At 34.1% G+C, this 24,039-nt stretch overlaps 1 protein-coding gene across 3 annotated transcripts in view; it reads right to left on the reverse strand.

Annotated features, from left to right (window-relative positions):
* Positions 1-24,039, reverse strand: part of MYCBP2 (MYC binding protein 2) — a 264,592-nt gene that overhangs the window by 53,999 nt on the left and 186,554 nt on the right. For 2 of the 3 annotated variants that reach the window (XM_037059371.1, XM_037059373.1), the window contains exons 36-40: positions 20,360-20,434; positions 17,512-17,736; positions 16,301-16,433; positions 12,222-12,344; positions 9,592-9,771 (exon numbers count right to left, since the gene is read on the reverse strand). In XM_037059371.1, coding sequence (XP_036915266.1) covers positions 9,592-9,771; positions 12,222-12,344; positions 16,301-16,433; positions 17,512-17,736; positions 20,360-20,434 — 736 coding nt within the window. The remainder of the gene's footprint in view (positions 1-9,591; positions 9,772-12,221; positions 12,345-16,300; positions 16,434-17,511; positions 17,737-20,359; positions 20,435-24,039) is intronic. The other variant, XM_037059374.1, reaches the window with a different exon arrangement.

A 24,039-nucleotide genomic window follows, 5' to 3' on the forward strand; every position in this document is an offset into this window, starting at 1 on the left:
TGAACAGATACTTTGTTAAATACCTTTAGAGCACACATAATCTTTCATATTCATCACTTAACTAATTCATTATTAAACTAATTTAATGATTATATTTATCATATATGTTTAAGTGCAAATGGGAAAAATATTTTCTAACCTCAAATGAATTCTAACAAAGAAAATACAGGGCAGGACAGAAATTAAATACATTCAAACAAATTAGTAAACATGTTTAAGGTTAAGTATTCATTCATCAATGACCTGCATAATTGTTTTTAATGATAAAATTATATAAGTCCTCAAGTTATTATGATACCATACTATAATATACCATAATATAATACTATACTATAATATTATATGCCATAATATATAGTCTATATCAGGTTATATTAACATCATGCATCACAGTGATCAGGTTCTATAAGACTAGTTTCTATATGACTATTTATTATATGATGATATTCTATATCATTATCAAGTGTATAAAAATGAAATATAAAACTGTTTTATCCATTTCTAAGAAAAAATAAAAAATTACTTGAAAAACTTACACAGTATATTAGTCATTGCTAAACACTTTTTGACAAAATTTCTTAAAATATAGGATTTTAAGTTTAAATATTACTTTCAGACAAAATTATTTAAGTAGGCACCTATAGTATTTAAAAAAAACTAAAAGCATATTTTAAAATTTTATCCATTTTTTCAATTGTCAATATAGTTTAAATATTACTGTGTTTAAATTTTTTAAGCTAAGTGACTAAGAAAAACTATATGGAAGACTCATGTCAGACAGAACAGGTAACTGATAACTAAGTTAATTTAAAAAAATTTTAACCTAATTATCAAAGTACTTCTCATAAAACATGGAAATAGGAAAATAATTTTTGCATTACATAACAGAAAAATGACTTCATGACTAACCTGTGACATGAGATACTGTATTCTTATAGGTCATGATGTGCCTTATGACTATATACAGGGTATGGCAAAAGGAAGTCTACAGTTGTTGACACAGAAAATGACACAATAATTAATAAATAATAATACAAGAATAAACTCTGCGTTTCACATACTCACAACTGTAAACCTCTTTGTGCCCCACACTATATATATCGTCTTGTTCTGAGAATTTTACAACTCCCCAAAGCAGACACTTCTTTCTATATACTATCTATTTAAGACCTCATAAATGCTTAAATTAAGTAAGAGTCATATTTAGCCTAATAGTCAACATGCATATCAGGATAATCAACACTATAATATTGAACAGATGTATCACAAATTAACTACAAATATAAAGGGTTAAATGAATAAGCTTTAATCTTAAAAAATGGAATGGGATGAAAATGACTGAGGTGAATTACAACTTCTTCATTGAAACCACCTCCGGTCACTAACATGACCCATCCACAATGGCACGCATACCCACCCTTCAGTTTGTGAGACAGAGATGAAAGAGCAGAGGCAGGCCCAGCTACACCATAATTTTTGTAAATGCGCTCACGAGAAGCAAGGTTGCGAGATGGAGATTCTACAGTGGAAAACATTGGCAAAGAAGCAGCACAGATTCAATGGAAAAAAATTTGGCAGAGAACACAAGCAGAAACAAAGCATTTCAAATGATAGGTGTGACAACTGTTATTAAGTTTATATTTAACTAGATTTTTCAATAAGTGTATATTTCTTTAAAATTAAAACTGAAAACAAGTGCCATATTAATTATTTTAGATTAATTATGATAGCTTCAAATGTGGTAACTTAAAAGTCAAATAAGGCTCAGAGATCTGATAAATCAAATTTGAGCATTTCTTTTTAGACTAATACTTCTTAAACTTGGTTTTCTTTAATTTGGTCCTCACTTACTTCTAAATAATTATTTTGAAGTAAAAAATTTTGGGGGCGTAACAGTGGGAGATAAATTTACTTACAATTTAACCTACTGCCCCCTGGGTTTCTATATAGACACGTGGTGATGATTTTTCCAGTACGTATCTCAGAATAAGCTCAAGTTGACATTTACGGTTATCTATTTTTCTGAGTCTATCTTCAGTGAAAAATGTTAGCACTAATCCCAATATTTAGCATTTATTTCATAGATTCTCTGAGGCACCATATTTTGTTTATAAAGTTTCACAACACAAACAAAGCAAAGAAAGCTCACAAGTCACTGAAAAATGTTAAACACATTCATGATTTACCATGCAGAAAATGAAATACTTAAAATTAAAATAATTTATCTTGTAAAAAGAAAGAACCTTTAAAGAATAGTCTTCAAAAGCAGTATACTAAAAAACCCTCTAAATCTTAAAAAACTGCATTTTATCTAAAATTTTAACTCATAGCAATTAAATAGCAAATGTAATTAATTGAGCTGAAATATACTTAGGTAATGAGATAACTTTCTTAATATAAAAAATTGAAATAAAAAATTCAATATAACATATACTTTTCTCAAAACAGAAAAGTAATAGTTAGCTGATTCATTATTACAGCCAAGATTAAAGGTGAACTCATGAACCAAAAAGTTATTCCATGTGAGGTACTGAGTACGTATCATGTGTCGGCTACTGTTTTAGTCACTGAGAATAAAATGTGAAGAGAAATAAATCCCTGGGTCCCATGGCGCTTATGTTCAGGTGAAGAAATGAACAAATACATACATCCTTGGTCAAGTGGTGATAAACTTGGGAGTCATAAGCAGGCAGATGTTGGGTAACATTTTGTGCCTGGAAAAGACCACTGAGGGAGTGAGGTCTAGAGTGACCAAAGCCCTGGGACATTCCTGGGAAGACAGAATACAGGAGGATGCAGAAAAGAGACTGGCAATGAACCTGAACCGCTGATGAGGTAAGAATAGTCTGCAGCAAAGGAGTTTCAAGGAAGAAAGGTCAACTCTGTCAAACACTGCTGATAAACCAAATAAAATGAGATCTGAGGATTGACAAATGAATTTAGAAAAAAAAAAAAAAAAAAAAAAAGGAAACGTCAAAAACAGACCGTAGCAATTTCTGTGGATGAGGTCAACCACAAAGACACTTGAAGGGGGTTCAAGAGAGAATGCTGGGTGTGGATGGAGAGATGTGCTACATGCTATCAAATCATCTTCAACTAAGTTAAAAAAGTTTTAATATTTTTGAGTATCCTTCTTATTAAAGTCCATAAAACTCAAAAGGTGCCAACAACTACAAAAGGAATTCTTATATATTTAAATCTCATAATACATAGTCTGCAACTCTCATTGAAAATATCAGTTAGGAGGGTGTTAGCTTGTGATTGGAAGAGTCAGTTCAAGGGGAATTCCAATGCCAATGTAAAAATACAGGCTTGTGGCTTGCTTGTTAACATCTTTGAAGACTGGGTTTAGCAAAAGGACACAGGAGCAGGAAATCAAAATACTAACTTAACTGGACCAGAGGGTAGAGGGGAGGGAATTTCAGGGGAAAGGGGGAAGAAGGGTTTACAGGAACAAGTATAAAGGACACATGGACAATAACAGGGAAGGTGGAAATGGGAGGGAGGGGGTGAGCTGGGATGGGGGTAAAAGACAGAAAACTGTACTTGAACAACCATTAAAAATAAATAGATTAAAAAAAAGAATTACTGATACCAAAAAAAATACTAACTTAACTGGAAGCACCCATAAACACAAATGTGAAAAACTACAAGGACAACACTAGTAGACTATGATGTGAGGGGTTTAAGGACAAACTCCTGGAAAAAGTTTTGAAGAAAAAAAAATAGCCTTGAAGTCTTTTTCACTGTTACAAAGCCCAGAGAAATAAGATTCCTGGCATGATTCAGAGTGAGTGAGAAGAAAAATTCTGCAAAAGTTTAAATAGGTTATTGCTAAATGTCTAAGAAATTAGGCTGTGACTGCAGATAACACCTGTGCTATGCATTTAATTTGCGTAAAATTGGCTCATTTAAATATACTTTGATATAGTTAACTTTTTAAAAGATTTATATTTTTCCATTTTAAAAATGAAAGCAACCTTAAGAGATACATTGAGGGTATACAATACCACTGTATAAAATATATCCAATCCTAGTATCAAGATTCTGGCATCAGGAGAAAAGTGCAATTATGTGAACACTAAAGGAGCTTAAGACATGGAGAGGAACCAAAAATTACTTACACAAATGTTAGTATACTAAATTAAATAGAAGAATGAACGCTAGAACAAAATTTCCAACTTAAGGATAAAATAGCAATAAGCTTTCACTAGATAGAATATTAATCCACATGATATGAATGTAGAAAGGAAGGTAAGTGAAAATAGGTAAGACAGACAACCTCCAAAACATGTGTCTCTAAATGACTTCTAGACTTTTATCCAATTACTTTATCCTGTAATTGGATAAAACATATGTAACATATTACTGAATATATAGTAAGTCCGTAGTAAATATGGTAATGGATATAGTATTAGGGGAAAGCATATCATTTCAGAGTTCTTGATAGATGAAATAGGAAAATTCTGAGCAAAATCTGATCTGTGAATATCCTAGGCCTCAGAATAATTTCAAAAAATTCCAAGAAAAGATTAAAGTTTGCTCCTTGAGCAGCAACTTGAGACACAAGAGGGCTAGGGATGCTCTCAGCAGTAAAAACCTGGTTCTCCACAAATTGCTTACTAGTTGCAAGTCTATATAGCAGAGAAAAAAACAGTCATTTTTGATCAGGTGATTATTAACTGTAACCATGTCCTGCCTTCAGCAGGATACAACACTTAAGTCGCACAGATAGCTAAAACTGAGAGCAAACCTAAGTCTTTTAGGATAAAATCCTTATGTTCGGAGAGAGAAGAAAAAAGCAGGCACCAGACACTGCCTCAAACTTGGGAAAAGTATTAACCACAGATAAGTCAGAGGCATCGTTCCATTCTTTTATTGTTATTGGGGGCGGGGGGCAGGAAGCAGTATTTCTGTTTCCATACTGTCTAACAAACTGAGAACAGATAACCAGAACAACTCTGTGAAAATGTGAATTTCCCATCTGTCAAAGTTTATCAGGGATGTTGCCAAAGGATTGAAGGTATAAAATAAGGTTAGAGTAAATGACCCCTTGACTTTTTCAATTTTTACAGTTTATGTAAGATAACTGAGATATAATAGAAAAAAAATTACTACAGTGAGTTAATTTAAGAGTCTCTCTTATTCAAGTTTTAGATCTGCCAGTTAACTGTATAACTTGGGCAAGTCACTGAGAATTCCCTTATCTTCAAAATGAGAACTAAATGGCTTCTTAGGCCCCTCAAACACTAGAAATTAATTATACCATCATATCAATATGGCATATTTCCTAAGTAAACTAAAGGGAGTGGAGAAAAGAAAGCCAATCTCTAATGATGAGATAAACTGTCTAATGTAAAAGATAAACATTTAGTTGATTTTGGTGGTGGTATCATGGTGTACCAGTACTTCCAAACTCATCAAATGTATACATTTAAACCTCAATAAAGCTGTAACAATATTTAGTTTTAGTTTTGCTAAGTCTAAGTAATGAAATATACTACAATGTAGAACTATTAGGAAAGAGTGGGAAATAAAGAAGACCTATTATAAAAATAGAATTTAAATACTTTAAAAAATGCTTCCAAATTAAATTAATCACAAAATCATGCAAATGCTCTAATGATTATTTTTACTAAAAATGTATATAAATAATCTGATGGTATAGTTATAACGTATCAGTCAACAATGTTTCTGTTAGTTATGGAGATGCTAAATATGTTTTCCATATTCAAATTATATTATAGTTTACTAGAGCTAAGTTATACAAGTGAACTCATTTTTCCTTAAAACCTGCTTTTAATTGTGTGTTCATCTTTCTAAAACAAAGCCAGAAAACCAACTTCCTTCTAGACTGGCTCCCACAACTGTAATTAGCGTGTCCTGTGCATTTTATAGCCTACGTACCCCCCAACTTGTTCCTTCTCCTACATCCCCACTGCAATTTACCTTAGTTTAAAGCCCTGTTCAACTTTTCTCTAGACTTCCTACCTCTAAGATTTGCTCCTTCTTCAGGACCTTTTTCATAATATTTTCAGTTCTTTCACAAATGTAACTCTATCCTATTATTCCTTAAGTTTAAAGTTCTGAGGATCTTGAAACCTGCTCCCTCCACTTTATTCCCTATACGTAGAAGATTAAGTCTAATCTACTAAGTATGGCCCATAGAACCCTTCCCGATGGCCCCATTCTCTCTAGTGTATGATGCTGCCACTGGAGTGTTAACACTCTAAGCTACAAATGAATGGCATACCTCAAATGAAGCATGTTCTCTAGCTGATCAAACAAGATGATTCCTATGAGGTAGTTAAAGTGCTGTCTGTTAAATAGCAAATGTTTGCTATGGGTTAGTTATTACCATTTCGTATCTTCTCTTGTTTCCTCAAACTACCAACACATTCTCCACATACTAAGTCTGGGAAGCTGTCGTTTTCCTATTTCACTGAGAAAAAAACAAATGAACAAACAAACAAAAGGAGAACTTTTTCAAACTCCTAACACTATCCCTTCTCCTTTCTCTCCTGTTATGATGGATAAACTATGCTTCTCCTTAGCCAAACTTTCCCCTTGCACTAGATTTCATTCTCTGTCCTACGCAAGAGTACTGTCCTAGCAATGTTCTTCCGTCTCCTGTATCACCGAGTACTCTCTCCCTATTAGATCATTTTCCTCAGAAAACAACCTTAACATAATTTTTTCATTATAAAACAAAGAACATAAAAACCTCTCCAGAAATATGACATCCTCTCTCTTGGTTTCACTTTATGCTTTGCCTTTCCCTGTACAGTAAATCTTAAGGAGCAGGAATAGATATCATTTGCCACTTCTGTCCACTAGAATCTTATTGCTAAATTCCAGAGATTAGTGAAAAAATTATGCTCCTGGGAAAAACTTCTAAAGAACTAGTGACACTAATGTTCAAAGAAAGATCGGGGTGGACAAGAAGGGCAGTTTTTGTGTATCTCTGTGGAGCCCATCTACCTGGCTGGGAAATTGAGTTGTGACATTTGGAAAAATTTTTCCATTCAAGCCAAGCTATATTCTTAAAATTAAACTATAAAGGAAAAAATAACCAATACAGGTACAACTATTATGTTAGAACCTAGGACTAAATGTAAGCAGAACTTATAATTTTATATTATTTAACAGTAGGCAAAATTGAATATTTAAAACACGGCCTTTGTAGCTAGTATAACCGGCCTCATGTCTGGATCTACCATCTTACTATTAAAGTTCCTATAGCAAATAATTTATCTTCTCTAAGCCTGTTGCCTTTCCTGTAAGATGGAGTCATTATCTCAAAGGAAGATGTATTAGAATATTAAGTACAATACTTGGTACATGGTGGTGATGGTCAATATAAGCAAAAATTAGCAATGTGGTCCTATATACATAATGTTTTATTTTAGCATCACAGAAGTATAAAACAAAAATGATTCTCATTTTACCACTTAAAAAAGGGAGAATGCATAATCCACCTTACAAAGCAAGAAAAAATGCTGGTGGAATGGATGTCAGCCAAGTTCAGGGAAGGATAACTTACTCAGGCAGGCTTAGCCATGAGCACTCTGCCACATTTGATTTTCCTAATCAGACAGGGTCAATACAGTTCTAAATCATTTCCAAAATAGTAAAGCTATTTTTAGCTTCCACAGCTTTTTTTAGTTATGCTAAAGATGAAGACTTCTGGTTTCTGGAATTTGGAAGTCAAACTTCAGTGACAGCTCTGCTGAGAATAAGAGGTTTGTGCAGACAGCCGACCGAGTAAGTCCCACTGTTGCAGCACAGGGAAGTAATGATCCAGAAAACTGGTAAGTGGGCCATTCCTGGGCCATGAGTTCAAATCTGCTCCAAGATGGTGGTAAAGAATGTGGTGGTACTGGTAACACTTAGACACGATGTGCATAAAATTATACTCACACATGTCAGCTGGAAACCTATGACCCTTTCAAAGAGACAAATCTAATTTATTAGAGCCTTTCTATTTCCATTTGAAATATTTCAGTAAGTAATTTGGTAAAAAGTAATTACACTTGTTTCTGAGAAGACTTATAATGATCCTTTAGACAGAACAAAAAGGTCCTTATTCCTTAGCTCTCTTGTCTGTTGCCACTATGACATTATCAGAGTAATTTCTGTTTAAAAATTTTATATATACATTTTCTGATTATGATTTATTTTCTTTCCTTTTTGTTTTTTTCTTTGACCTTACCTTTAAAACTTCCTTGAATCTGAATTCACCTAAGTATAAAAAGTCTGTTGCTTCATAAAATGAAAAAACTAAGTATTTACTTCTCTTTTATTCTTCTATAATGCTTACCAGGAAAGGGAAAAAAACTGTTTCACACATATTACACTATGGTATTTCCTGAAAATTCTCCCTTTAAGAGACATTCAAACAAATATCATATATGACTAGAGATTAGCTAAACTCATACTACTTACATTTCTAACCTAATTAGCTTTATTAATTGAATTTGCTTAAAATATAGTATAAATCTAGAAAAATTTATACTCTTGTATACTCTTTACCTAAGGTAGACTATTATAGCAAATAACATCATTTGCTAACTATATACTACCCTCGTTCCTAATAAAATCTAAACTAGCTAGCATTATCTTAAGTAATCCTAAAAACGGTTATCAAAGTACTTTCGTAAAAAATGATTTAGACCTCAGTGTGAATGTATTTTATTAAAGCAAAGAGGTCATGCATTTGAATCCAAATAATGGGTGTGTCAGCTAAGACTTTCATAAGCTATGTCACTCAGTGAGTGTATTTGTATATTGCATAGCTGACATGTGAACTGAAGGTCAAGGAGAACATACTGTCATATTTTAAGGAACTTGGTGAAATTTATCTGGAAGTCAGGAGGTCATTAAGAAAAAAAGAACACTCAGCTAGGTGTAATTTCTTTGGGTCTATTTTCCATAGTGGTGAGAGAGATAATCATGGAGGAAGGGCTAGAGCAATCCTAGGAAGCAGAACAGGAATCAAATTGAGTATAATATATTAAAAATGAAAAACAACAACCAAATATAATAATAATAAAAAGCAGTAGAAGAAAGAACAGTTTGAGAAAATTTGGAAGCCTAAGTTGCTATATATTTTACAAATATCAAATTCACTTACAAGAAACAAACCTGCCCAGTACAATCTATCTTTTGCCTACTAAAATAGATTTATCACCTTCTCTAAATAACAAAAATCCAACATGAAACGATAGAAGGTATCCCTATAACTGGTGCTTAGCATAGTCATGCACATTATAAAAGAAGATTTAAAGTTAAATATGTTCTTCCGAACATATTTTATAGTATATATTTGCTAATACAGGAATTAGAATAGACAGTGTAATAGTCATATTTTAATAAACAGTCACACTCTAAAAACGTGTGATTAAAAACAAATGTTTTAGCTGCAGAATGTCTTAGCTCACAGTAGCTCAAAATGCTTCAAAAATGGGGAAGGGATAACATCCTCATTAAATAAAACCACTCCGGTGAGTTGATAAATAATTAGTAACTGATAAAACTCAGAACAAAGCTTCAGAAATGGCTTGATGAGGCAGGTAAGGCTGACAGACTTACTCTGAAGCTGAGGTTGCTGGAAGGAAAGGGGCTGTCCGAACACAAATGGGCTGTGGACTAGGGAAGAGGGAGGTTTTGCAGCTTGATCAAAGATGGAAGGAGCTGGGAGATTGGGCCGTGACTGAATTGAATTCAATATGGCACTCAGTTGGTCACCTGCAGTGGGCAAAACAGTCAAAACTACAACTTGTTATTAATTAACATCCAAAATGGCAAAGTAAATGGTGCTTCACGACATTCAGATAAACACTAAATGAAACAATGCCAATTCAGAAATGAATGGAAGTTGGTGATCATTAACCTCAAATTAGGGACCAAAAGTTGCATGTTGTTTTAATAATGGAAGCACCCACAAAATCTATTAAAACAGCCCAAATCAATTTAAATTCATATACAGCATCTAGTAACACTACAGGAGAATGCACAGTCAATGAAGAATCTATGATAAGTTGATTGAGTACCATGTAAGTATAAATGAGGATCTAAGAAAATGATCTACATAGTATCTGACAATGACTAATAACACCCTGCCTCATATACAGTATGCTTCATGCAGAAAATAAGCAGGTAGGATGAGTTTGGAAAAATGTAGGACTCAAGGGAGGCAAAGCATATGTTATTAACTTAGTAATATCTTTACATTACAGTTATAAGTTAATACTTTCCTTTTTAAAATTATTACTGCCAAAGTAATTATTCATTTTTAAAATCATGGACTCTTGTGCTTTTATGGATAATATAAAAGTTTCTAAGACAATAAGATAAAAAGGAATATGAGCTATGTAACTTGAATAGTACCTCAAATATGAATTCTGACATTTTCCCTTAAGATTAAATACAAAAGACATTAACAAAAACATTTTTTTAAATATGAAATAACGTAACTGGATAGACGATAGCTGCTTATTTATAAGGCTATAATTTAAATGATGCTGAAGAAAAAAAGTTTTCAAATGAAGCACCAACAGAAATAGATTTACAAAGAAAGAACTGTACACACAAGCTACACATCTTTATTTTTCAAAAATTAATGCTGTAGGTTACAAAAAAGACTTTTAGAGGTTGTAATTAATTTTATTAAATTGTTTTGAAGAGAAACAATTTTTATAAAACATAACATCTTGAATAGTATAGAGTTAAATAAAATGGGAACTATTGTTAAAGGTAATAAATAAAAGTTAGATATAGTCAAATAAAAGTTTCTTAGCATTTTTTGCTTCATCTAAATATTTAAAAAGTGTATAAATAAGTGCATGCTATTTTGAGCAATATTACCAAAATCCCACTTTTAAAAAGTAATATATCATTATTTCTATTTAATAACACATGTCAGCAATGTTTGCATCTCTTAAAAGTTGATTTTTATGATGTTTTCATAAATTATATTTTAAATACTGATTTAAAGTAATAGCCACCAGTACAATTTAGACATTTTAGAGACTGAAAACACACAATTTGAATTAAACACGGCTTTAAAACAGGTTACTATAGAAGTATAGTAGTGGTAAGTAAGCACCAAGATTTTAAGGACTGACAGTGATAAAAAGGAATACGAACGAAACACTACCATCACCCTACACAAGTATGAAGATTGAGCTAGTGTCAGCTGAAAGCTGAGCTACTGGAAATGAGCAAGCACACTTGTGGGAGACACCAGCACAAAAGGAAATCTTGTGGTTAGGCTTCCTTTATAAACATTTTCTGTGGAAAATAATATCAAATGAGGTGGTTTTATTTTAAATTGAGTATTTCCTCTAGGTTGATGTAATTTTGCCTTTTGTAGACTATTTCATTATTTCACTTGCACTGCAAGTCAGGTAAAGTGACACTGTATCTATTTCTTGAAATCAAATCCCGTGAATTAGTTTAAATAACACTTAAAATTATCTCCATGAAAGCAATTTTCTCCCTCTAACCTATCGTCCAACTGCATGCTATCTGCGGACAACATGACTGATTTTGAAAGAGTCAGGATCAGATTCACAGCGAAGAACATGAATGTGTCCGAATTTACACACAAATGAAATTCTGCATGAAATTCAGGTATAAATTATTTCAAAATAACCACTGTTTCAAGTGTCCATGATGCTGGTTTCCTCCATTAATATAGCTAAAAATTTGTATATTTTTTATATCCATATGCCTTAGGATTTCTTGCAGCTTCATTATACATACCAAATCCAAAGATGTCATATCATGTAATTCTAAATTAACTAAGATAACTTGATTAGACATTCAAACTCCACAAATTTAATATAGCTGATGTCCAATATTATTTAAAATTGATTTTAAATGGATCATTTTGGGAAGTTCTTTTTTGTTTATTAACATTACTCCTAATAATAAGCAGACAAGAGAAAACAGTTCTTTTACTGGATATAATGACACAAAATCTTTATGATGTAAATTCAAAATGAGTGTCTTTAAAATAAGAATATATAAACAACTATAAATGAGCTAAAACTGACAAAAGCCATAGTATTAAAGAAATTTTTGTGAGCAATTTGATTGTAGTTTTCTAAAAACAAACTGTAATAAAGTTTTGTGGGTAAACAGTACTTAAAATGGGTAGAAAAGAAGGCAATAAAAATATTCAAATTAGGCATGTAAAAGTCTACTTAAACACCTACCTTTATTATTTCCAAGTCCATAATCAAATCCTTGGGCACTGCAACTTGCCCCTTTATTAAAAGCTTGGACTGAGAAAGGGCTTGGAGGAGGAGTCTGAGAATTCTGGTCCAGAAGAATTTGTTCTACAAAAAAAGACACAACTATAAAATAGGTTTCTTATGTGTTATCCCATATTCAAAGAACATAGAGAAAATTGCCAGAAAGATTTTATGATGGTCAGATATTAAGACTTGGTAATAACTTTACCAATTAGGTCACTGACATTGACAAAGTACATGACAAATCTTTGTTTTCATTTATCAAATAAACAGTGAAATTCAGAAATAGGATATTCTCTTAGGGAACCAATTTACTATAATTGTGGTAGAAATACATCACTGAATGCATACTATTATTTCTGGACAAGAAACTCGTATTTGTAACAAATTTATACAAGGGCATTTTATAAAACAAAACTGGACACCCTATAAACCAGAAATCAAAATATTTTGAATATTAGTATTCAAATAGAAAAAAAGTCTTCAAAATGTCTAAGTGTATGATACCCAGAGGAATTTTGACTTGTAAAATATTTCAGTTTTTGAATGTGAAAATTATGGAAAATCTAACTTTTAACTTATATTCACTTATTATATAAGCATATCTTCCCTAAATAAAAAGATGATAAACCAGGTCACGAAGTCAGACCTACAAATGCATCCTGAAGTCAACAAATGCATCAGAATTCTTAGTTCAAGAAAAAAACGGCAAATACTTTATTTGGTTTACAAATGGGAACAATGCAAAATAAAATTGGTAAACTAAATTAATCCTCTATTAATAATCAAGTGGCTATAAAATCCTATCTGATATAATACTAAAAACCACTAATACCGTAATTAAATAGTCATATACGAGTTTAAAAATGCAAAATAAAAACTGCTATATGAAATGTAAAAAGGGGGAAAAAGCACCTCTTTAAAAAGAAAATAAAACTAGAAGAACATGGTGGAGTGTTTCCTTCCACCTATAAAATCAGAATTCTGTTGTACCTATGGGTAATGTATCCCTTTACCAGCACTCCTAGGCTTTTTTCAATAAACCAATCAAAGTACTTCCCTCAGGCAATGGACTTCAGTGAAAGACAGTTCAGCAGTGGAACGTTTCTTCTGGAAAAATACTCATGAACAGTTATCTGAATGCATGAGACAGCATCACTCTCACCCTCGACACTTGGAATTTATTTATATATAAATAAATTACTATAGTGCCAAGTCCTCTTAGTTCCATTTTCAATAGTTATATTCTAATACCAATGAGCGGACTATCTGGATACTGTAGTAATTAATTTTAGTGGTTTCAAAGCACTAACTCCTTTTTAAAATTTTTATTGTATTTTTTTCCATTACCATTTAGCCCCCTTACACCCATTTCCTCCCTGCAATTCCCGTACTATTTGTTGTCCATGAGCCCTTTCTCCTTTTTTAAAGCACTAACTTTTTGTCATTTCTTTCCTTATCACTCCAGCTTTTATGTTAAAAAATTAAGACACATTATGACTAAGTAAAGGACAACGTGACTGTTATTTGTTCATTTGCCTGTCATATAGAACTTATAAAGTATCCTTATTTCGCCAGTGCGGAAACTGTGGCCCAGAGACAGCAGGCAAACCGGCCCAGGTCATAGAATCGAAAGGCAGCAGAGCTGGCATTTGGGCCTGGCAGCCCCGCTCGAGTCCACTCTTCCACAGCGTCCCGTACCACCAGGTAAGATGGCTGTTAAGCTAGAAAAATGATAGTCACCTAAACCACTCTCATATTATTTAACTATATCTTATACTAAACTGATCTCACTTTAGGTATTTTCATTTATATCTAATTATCCCTATAAAATGAAACTGTTGAAGAATTTATGAATATGTAGTAAACATCATAATATGTAGAAAGTATACTGTAAATGGAAAGGGTGTTTTGCAAAATATCTGATTTACATCAAATGAAGCCTTTCTTTTTCAAAACAAACTGAAGAATAATTCTACCATCTCAACATTAAAACATTATCTTTAACTAAGAAAAAGTTATCTGTAAGGGCAAGGAAGGGAGCAGGCTCTAAAACTGTGTTCAGTGAATTACTGATGCAGTGTGGAATGGTGCGATGAGCACAGACTCTGGAAAACAAGCAAAGATTCTGGCTCAAGTCTTACATCTGCCTTGTATTCAATTGTGTAACCAGGTAAGTCGTTTTAAATTCTGTAAGCTTTAGTTTCCTTACCAGTAAAATGAAGATGATATAACCTATCTCAAAGGCTTACTGTAGGGTGAATGAAGCCACTCAGGCCCTTTCACCTGCATGTCGGGATGACTAAGTGAAACAGTACTCCTACTCCCACAGCCTTGAGAATGGGTCTGTGTGCGCAGAATCATGTTTTGCTACACAGTATCTCGGCACCCTGTCTGCTTTGTGTGCATTTAGTATACAAAGGACTCGGGATTCCCTGCCAGTGCCACAGATGGCTTGCAGTGTGCTTGGACGGCTCCGCCCCTGAATAAAGGCATGCCAGACATTCCCGCAGCTCCACGAACTTTCTCCCATCTGCCTGAGTCCTGTGTGAACCTGCCTGGCCTCGAAAGGCTGCAACAGATCAGCATAGTCAGCAGGATTTGAACCTGCATGGGGAAACCCAAATGGGTTTCCAATTTCTCAAGGCTATGGGCGTACTGTTTTTCTTAGTTGCCCATCCCTCACATCTGGGTGAGTGGGTGAGGGAGCCTGACTAACTTCACTTACCCTACACTTACTGTGGGGGAAAAAGGGAGAATGTTTTATGTATAATGTTAATAGGTACTTCTAAGTGAACTCTGTCATTCAACCAGGTTTAAAAAGTTTTTTTGAATCTATTTATGCTTATGGCCATACTACCTCTTGGATAATGAATATTATAAGTTTCTTCTTTTTGGAATAAAGAAGCATGTCCTTTTGTTATCTGACATTATACTACAATTTGGGGATTTGGTAGAAAAGTCTAAGCTTGATTTACCCATTTATTTTCATGTCCTTACTAATACTTTTTTGACTTAACTAGCAGTTATAAAACTTAGCAAGTAGTATGTACAAAAATTACTTCAGAACCAGGACTACAAAGATAAAAAACCCATGCCTCGCCCTGGCCAGTGTAGCTCACTTGGTTGGGCACTGTCCCGCAAACTTGTCCTGAAAATTGAAAGGTCACTGGTTTGATCCCCAGTCAGGGCATGTGCCTGGGTTGCAGGTTTGGTTCCAGGCTGGGGTGAATAAGAGAGGCAATCAATCAATATTTCCCTTCTTCTCATCTCCTCTCTTTAAAAATAAATAAAATCTTAAAAAGAAACCCTGTGCCTATCCATAAAGAACTCACAATGTGGGTATAAAGAAATAAAAATTAACTTCAATATAATATCAGTTTTGTTCTAGTGGTAAATGTAACTCTTTCAGAGCACTGAGGGAATTCTTGAGTCTCTGTCAGGATAAGTTAAATAAATCTTCATCCAAATGATGACGTGGTCTGAACTTGGATGAGCAAGTTACTGCTACCAGGAGAATGAGAGAAGGGGACAAAATGGAAAATCTTTTGTTAAATGAGAGCACTGGTGAAAAAATAAAATGAAGTTTCAAGTTGAAACCCTGAAAACAAAATAGAAAATGCCCCCCAAAGAGTTTGCATTTATTCTTTCCTGATACAAAAGTTAATTGAATGAAATTGCCTGGGAGAAGTACTGTGATTGAAGATTTGAAAACCAAACTTCCATTTAGTGGTTGGAAGGGTAAAACATTCACTCCTGGACTGCTACGGAAGAATAATCACACAAATTCCTATTAATAAGAAGCATGTCTTACAAAGATGGATTCATAGGTTCCATGTTTTCTTTTAATTGCTTCTTTGATGTGCATTCTTTTAGTAGCCAAATTTAAATAACTGCAAGAATTTTTTTAACACTTAGTTTTGCTTTTACTTAAAAAATAAACACACAATAAGCTAGTCGTGATCAAAGAAATACAATATGCTTTAAACTTCAGCATTTCAAAGATCAATAGGAATAAATCACAATTTAAGCCGACTTGCCATCTTCGTGTCGGAGGTACTGGTTCCCGCCTCTGTCTCTAGCTAAGGACCATGCCTCCCCTTCATCACTCTCACAGAACTCGACCATGCTGTTCTTATCCAGCTGCACCCACGAGCCTTCAGAATTGGTTACCTAGTACATAACAGAAAGTATGAGTGATTGGCTTGATTCTTTCAGGGCACTCAGGCTGAAAACGAGCGAAAAGTTTAAGAGTTTGAATAGTATAATCATTTCAATAAATATCTACCATAAAATCAGTTTCAGAAATTAAGACCACAGCCTAGAACAGAAATCAATGAAGTTGTATAAAATGCTGCTTATTTATGACTCAAGTTAAAATAATAATTTTTAAAACCCAAGGATAATCCCTAAGTAATTTTAAATGTTACTCAAAAACACATGGCTCTTTCTTTAGACACCTAAAACATCGTAACATAAGATGCTTTTTAATTTATGTTGGTGGTACCTGTGATGCAACTTAAAAATGACACTGACACTGAGAAATAGCATGACACACTACATCTTCAAGCTCATCAGCTGAGACAAATGCCACAGCTGATGAAAGGGTAATTGTATTTGCTCAGGACTTCAGTGAGACACATGAATAGAAACAAAGAAAAGAATCCCTGTGCATATATCACATTTCTATAATGATCCACAGCAAATATTAATTTTTTAAAAATTAATTGATATTAGAGAGAAAGAGAGGCAAGAAGGGAAAGAGGAAAGGGGGGAGAGAGAGAGAGACAGACAGACAGAAAGAGAAATACCAATTTGTTGTTCCACTGATTTATGCACTCATTGGTTGATTCTGGTATGTGCCCTGGCCAGAGATCAAACCTGCACCCAGATGACGCTATAACCAACTGAGCTCCCTGGACAGAGCCATAGCAAATATTTAAAAGTGCTGTTAATCCATGACAGTATAGTACATTTATAACAATAGAAATATATATGCAAATACAAAACATTTATGTATACATACACATCATTTTGTTAATGTATCATTTTTCAGAAGGATAATTATGAGAATAAAGTTATTAGAAAAGAAATGGAAAAATTACATTAGTATTTTCAGTACAAATAAGATAAAGAACACTAGCATTTAACAACCTGAATGAAAATGGCAACCTTTGGAAGAAAAAGATGTTTGATGGTATTATACTAAAAACGAGTATCTTAGAAGTCATGAAGCTACAAGAATCCATACCTCTCCCACTGCTTTGACTTTGTTTCCCAGAACTAACATTCCAATTGGGATACCTCTAAGGTTAGGGCAGCTTCTGATGTTGTGGCCAGAAGGTCCTGTCTTCACTACCTTGTACATTCCTGGACCTCCTCGCAAGAACGGCATATCTTGTTCTTGCATTGTTGCTTCCTGTGGGCAGCAGGAGTTTATGTCTTTGAAAAATTCATCAGGATTAGTTTTAGGTTCCTGAAAATTTGAATAGGAAAAAGAAATAAGCAAAATACAATCTATTATCACTTTCAACATCTTCCTATTGATAGCTTTATAACAGTTCTATAATACTGTCAATTAAGAAAGAGAATACCCATGTAAACTGAATTCACGTGTACACACACGTGTGTGTACACACACGTGAATACACATGTAAACTGACTATTAACTGAAGTATTACTCAATACCACCATTAAAGAGTCATTCAGTTTTTCAATATGTTGAATAATAATTAAAATAATGTTGAAGAGAAGAAAATATAACAGGACAGCAATTGAACCCCAGACTTTTGTCCGTAAAAATTTGAGAAATATAGTACTTGATTTTACTTCTATCTTTTAATGAAATATTTAAGAGGAGAAACAAATTTACTATGTGAACCACAACTGAATAATTATGAATCATTATTACTGCATTACTGTACGTTGATATGGATTAAAAAGCCTGAACCTTCATTTCCTTACATTTTTTGTCTGTAATAATTATTTACAAATAGAAAAAAATAGGTCTTAAGACTCTGGAGACTTATCTATAAATAGCAATAGCAGTGATGACCAAATGTATATAAAATATAGATACACCTTATCATTTACTAGTTATATATGATATAATAATCTTTTTAAGATTTTAACAACTCATACTTTCTTAATATGGTACAAATAAAGATGTCTTGCTAGATTTGCTGGCCATTTTTAAACAGTGAAATATTAAAGCTATTAGCAGAAAAAAGATGGTTAGATTTTTCATAGAAAAGAGAGATTAATACTAAAGAGGCATTTTTACATCAATGCAATGCATTTGGATATAAGAGAGTCAGTTCCACAATGAAAGAAAAGAACATGCCCTAAATTTTCTGAATGCTGTGATGAAAGTGTTTTCTATGTAAATGCAATGAAGAGGAATAACAACCTTCCCATATCTGTTCTTCTTTCCAACTAAATGTAAATCAAAGTTCCACACTAGGGGGTTTTCCATTTTCATTATTACTCCTTTAAAGCAGATTTAAATGACAATCTTAAATACAGTAATATACACTCTACAAACTGCTTCATATTGAAATTCAATAAAAGATGAGCACAATGGGACACTCACTCAAACATTATGTTAAGATTAATATTTAGTAATGTCAGAATAAAAATGAAAAAAGTAACATGTTATGTAAGACAAAACATTACTGACTAGCTCTCTTCCTATAAATTGTCTCATATAAGAGGTGTGTAAAATGTCCAGTACATAGTAGAAAATAAAAAATAAAATCCCGAGGTTAAAAAAATGTGGATTCAAGAATTCTGTGTACTTGTGTCTTTAATTCAACATATGGTTGGACAAGGAAAATTTTAGAGCCACTAGCAACCATCATATACTTTGTAAATTTCATTGTTTGATCAAAATCATCCATTTTTAGTTATACAAATATGCACTATAGACAATATTTATTTATATTTACTGTAATTATCATACCATACTTATCCAAAATTCTTTAGCTATATATTGACAGTTTAATGGAAATGAGAATTTTAAATACTTGAAAAGTTCAGACTAGATTTCAATCTAAACCTTAAATATCCATTTTTATATACCCATGCATGTATACTTGCAAAAACTTATATATGTGCACAGCAATATGAATATAAGAGCACTCAGAAATGTAGAGTAGCGTCTGAAGTTTATATTGTGTGACTACACTTACAAGGTTTTCAGTAAACATTTAAAATGTCTATTTGTTATGATCAATTTTAGTAAATACGTCATGCCATTTCAAAGTTGGAAGAGGCAGGTTAGTCCTTATTACAACTGAAAGTTAAAAATAATTCCGTTGTATGACATTAAAAAATCACAAGCAAATAATAGATTTAGAGAAAAATAATCTCACTGGTATTTAACAATACACCTGGAGCATTTAATTAAGTATAACAGTATTTCTAACTTTTGATCATTCATGGTAACACTGAGATACAAGCGTTGGCAAAAACTATTAATTGCAAGTTACTCACTGAAAGCAATATATGTAACTGTTATTAAAATATTTAATCGAATACTTAAATAAACTGTATACATAAATGTGAAACAAAGCCTACGCAATTTTTTAACACTAAGCAGCACAAAAAGAAGTAATGGACATAAAGTCAGAACTGTGTTATCTACCCTCAAGCAATGCTAAGGTACAGGTTTGACTCACTACAGGAATGTAAGACCTGCAGCAGCATATAAACCGTATCCCCTCCCCATTCTCAGATGAACATTCAAAGTGGCGCTGTGGAAGAACAGGAAAAAGGAGAAGAGGCAGGGGGTCAAGACTCTCCCACCCAAATAAGCTAGTCTGAAAAAGCTAGAGTTGGATGTAACAGTGGGAGAAGCTAGTCACAAAACTCAACATTTCAAATTTGAAGTCATGTAAAAGTTTAACTTAAACTAATAACAATCTTTGGGAGAAGCAGAGGGAAAAGGATCACAGGGGAAATGCACAGCAGCACTCTGCATAGATCTTTCTTGGTAAAAAAAAATATTTTAAGCAAAGACTTCAAAGGATATCATGTCAATTTGTTACACATGCTGAAACACCTCAATAACGTATTACTGTTCCTTACAGTTAACTCACCTGCGGGTAAAAAGCTTTGGAAGTCCATGAAAATACGTCCAAATCCCTGACTCCTTGGCTAGCATTAAAGATATTCTGAGCGACAAAGTTTAAGAAAGAAAAATATCAACAAAGAAAGGGAACAGGATATTGGCTGCAGAAGATGCGTTTACAGTAACAACATTGTTCTGTTCTCTGGCACCAGCACTGAAACACGATTTTACTACAGGGAAACTGAAGCCACCTGAGTAAACCACACATTACAAAAATTCCAATAAATTTTGTCAAAAGCTCTCCATGGATATAGTGTGTCATGCCATTTTATGAAAATTAAGAGCCAGACATTGATTTAAAGCTTAACACAGTCAATTCAAGAGAAAGTTTAAAACTCTTTATCTGACAACTTATCTTTTCCAGTATCACCCAGATTTGTTTCATGACAGAAAACAGTCTGCAGTTTTATAAAGAAAACATGAATAATATATAGATTGTATAGGTACTGCAACTATTACTAATGGGCAATAATGGCATGTAGTATATGTGAACTAGGTATCATTTTTTAAAGAACCAAAAATAATCAAAAAGTAAAAATAGTATACATCATTAAAAAATATTCTTCTCTTCTATAAATGAAAAAAATCATTTTGAAATGTTACCAGAAGCTGTTAGGAAATCTGTTAGGGAAAACATACAGAAAAACACACAATCTGAATCTTATCAAAAGATAGGCCTAGCTGTCTCCATTTCAAAGTTTAGGAAGTTCACTGATCATTTAGTTGCTATGTAAAAGTGAAAAATATTTTGTTAAAGAATAACCAATTCAAAGCAGCACAGTCCCAGAAAAAAAGCATTTTTCACAACCCATCATGGTGAAAATTTAAATAATATACGTTTTACACAGATATACCACTCTATTGAATGTATTTATCTGATCTAAAATTAAAATCTTTCCAATGAGTAGCAATTATACAATTTTACTGCTTATGTAAATATTGAGATAAATGGTTATTCTGGACAAAATGAGGACATTCAATATGTTAATAAAAGCTACCATCACCTAAGATTTCAACACAAAGGAAACAACACAATTCTGAACCAATTATAAGCCATTTTAGATAATCTTTATTTAATATGCTCTAGTTCTGTATTTTCCTTATGTATATATGTGTATCGACAGATGTAGACACACATCAATATACACACATATATGGTAGTTCACAAATATTAAACATACAAAGCCAAAAAAATGACTTTCTAATAATATGCCTACTGCTTTCTACTTGTTATTTTGAGAGAGTAGCTACCTTTTCTCATCAGAAAAAATGAGAGTATTAGAATACTTAATATCACAGGATCACACTGAGAATTAAGAGAGAGAATTAAGGTAAGAAGACTGTATGTGTTAGAAATTCTTTCAAGCATCATGGTCATACCAAATACCAAGAATTTAAAAATTAGTATTTGACAAATATTTAAAGCCTACCACAAGTGAAATGTAATACGTAACATGCTAAAAGAGACAAATATGAATAAGAAGGGATACTTATGACTCCTCACCCCTGGGGGCCTTAACAGAAATAAAGGTATATAAACACAAGTTGGGCTGAAGGCTAGGAAAACAAAAACAAAAACCAAAACAATAAAACCCCTACCCATTATGGGAAGCAGGAGAAAAGAATAAGCCTTTTCTACTTTTAAAGATGAAGTGTTTTCTGAAAAGGGAGAGAAAAACCTAATTTGCCAGGTACTTTTATGCTTTCTACCCGCAAATCTTTGCTTCATTCATATGATCTGCTCATTAGTTCCCAAACACAGCACACGTCCATCACATTAGACATTTGATTGTGTAGAGATTCTTCCTCTTTTCCCTGGCAACTTTTCTTCAAGATCCCTCAAATGTCATCTCCTAAGGTAAGCCATTCTAAAACTTATCACAATGCAACTTAATTATTTGAATATAGAACGCCTATCACACTATACAGCGAGTGCCGCAAGAGTCAGAACTACACTCTCATTTACTTTGTATGCCTGCAGTCCACCTCTCCAACCAATACCTACTTCCCAGCTTAATATCTGATACATAATAAGGATTCAATAAATACTTGTTGAATGAACAATAAATAGCTACAGCATTACTGAGAAGTGCAGAGAAGAAAATCAAGAGAGATTTTTGAGCAAGCATGCAAGCTCTTTGAGGGTAGAGGTCAGGCATCTCCCTCCAGCAACCTTTAGCACAGACCCAGCCCTGGAGTGGATGTATTTTAAACACTTAAAGATTTGACTTGAAAGCTGGATTGACACTTAAGATAAATGAGGAGGTGACTCTTCATGACTTATAAAAAGGATTCAGGATTCCTGGTCAAAATGGTAGCACAGGTAAACAAGGCTTGCCTCCTCTCATAGTAACATCATAATTACAACTAAATTATAGAACATCCATCACTCACAACAGTTAAAAATCAGGTTGAATGGAAGTCTGACAAGTACAGAATCAAAGAAACCACATCCATCCAGACTGTAGGAGTGGCGGATACGCTGAACAGGCTAGTCCCACACCCACCTGTGGTAGATAAAAATTCAGGAGGGATATCTTGGGAGCGAGGAGTCCCAGCCCCAGACCAAGTCCCCCAGCCCAGGGTTCCAATGCCAGGAAGATAAGCCCCGTAACTTCTGGCTGCAAAAAACAGCAGGGACTAAGTTGGTGAAAGAAACTGCTGGAGCCCCAAGCAGTTCCTCTTAAAGAATCCACACTTACACATAGTCACATGCTCTGAGCCCCAGGACTAGAGCAGCAGCTTTTATGGGACAAGTAGCATAAGGAAGGGAATGAAGTGTCTGGCACCAGGGAGAGAGCTGGGGGACAACCTTCTTCCAGACAGAGGGGCAGAGTCCATCATCTCTTTTCTGAACCTTCCCCTCACAGAGCCAAAAGGCCAGTGCCATATCTGAGACTCCATCAACTAGGCTGACACTGTTTGCTCCTCCTAGAGATGCCCAGGGACTCTGTCCCACCAAACTAAGGGCCCACCCGAGCAGTTAACACAGACTTTTCCATATGAATGGCTGGTTTTCCCTCATGCTTCACAACTTCCTAACTCCTCTCAAATAAGCAGCAGTTGGCCTCGGTGACCCTGAGGCTCTAAAGCTCTTGCTAAGTGGCCCCAGGCCCAGCACTAGCAGCAGCCAGCCTAGATTCACAGCTGGGCTTCATGAGGGAATCTGCAAGTCCAACACAAACATCAGTCATCTCAGCTTGCTTTGCAGCCCAGACTGGGTGGTCTCAGGCAAAACACAGGTATGGAATGACCTTTGGCCTCTACCACCTGGGAAACTCCACAGCCTGTGCACCCAGTGGACCACTGTGGAGCATCACCACCCTGGCCCAGTATAGCTGATTCCCCAAGGAGGGTGGAGACTGGTGGTAAGTGGTCACAGCCAGTCCTTGCAACGGACTGACCTGGGTAAATCTCTCCTATTGATCTACTAAGAGTAACCAAGGCTCAACTACAAGAGGAGGGTATATTCAGCCCACATGAATGGTGTACCTTAAGTACCCCCTTAGGTGGACTGGGGAGGCTGTGCCACTGAACTCTACAGGACACCCTACTACACTAGGACACACTACCAAAACATGGAGTCATAGCAGCTCTACCTAATACATAAAAGAAACCCAGGGAGGCAGCCAAAATGTGGAGACAAAG

This window comes from Sturnira hondurensis, unplaced genomic scaffold (assembly GCF_014824575.4).
Source record: "Sturnira hondurensis isolate 20B ecotype Veracruz unplaced genomic scaffold, ASM1482457v3 Scaffold0010812, whole genome shotgun sequence".
Classification (NCBI taxonomy): domain Eukaryota; kingdom Metazoa; phylum Chordata; class Mammalia; order Chiroptera; family Phyllostomidae; genus Sturnira; species Sturnira hondurensis.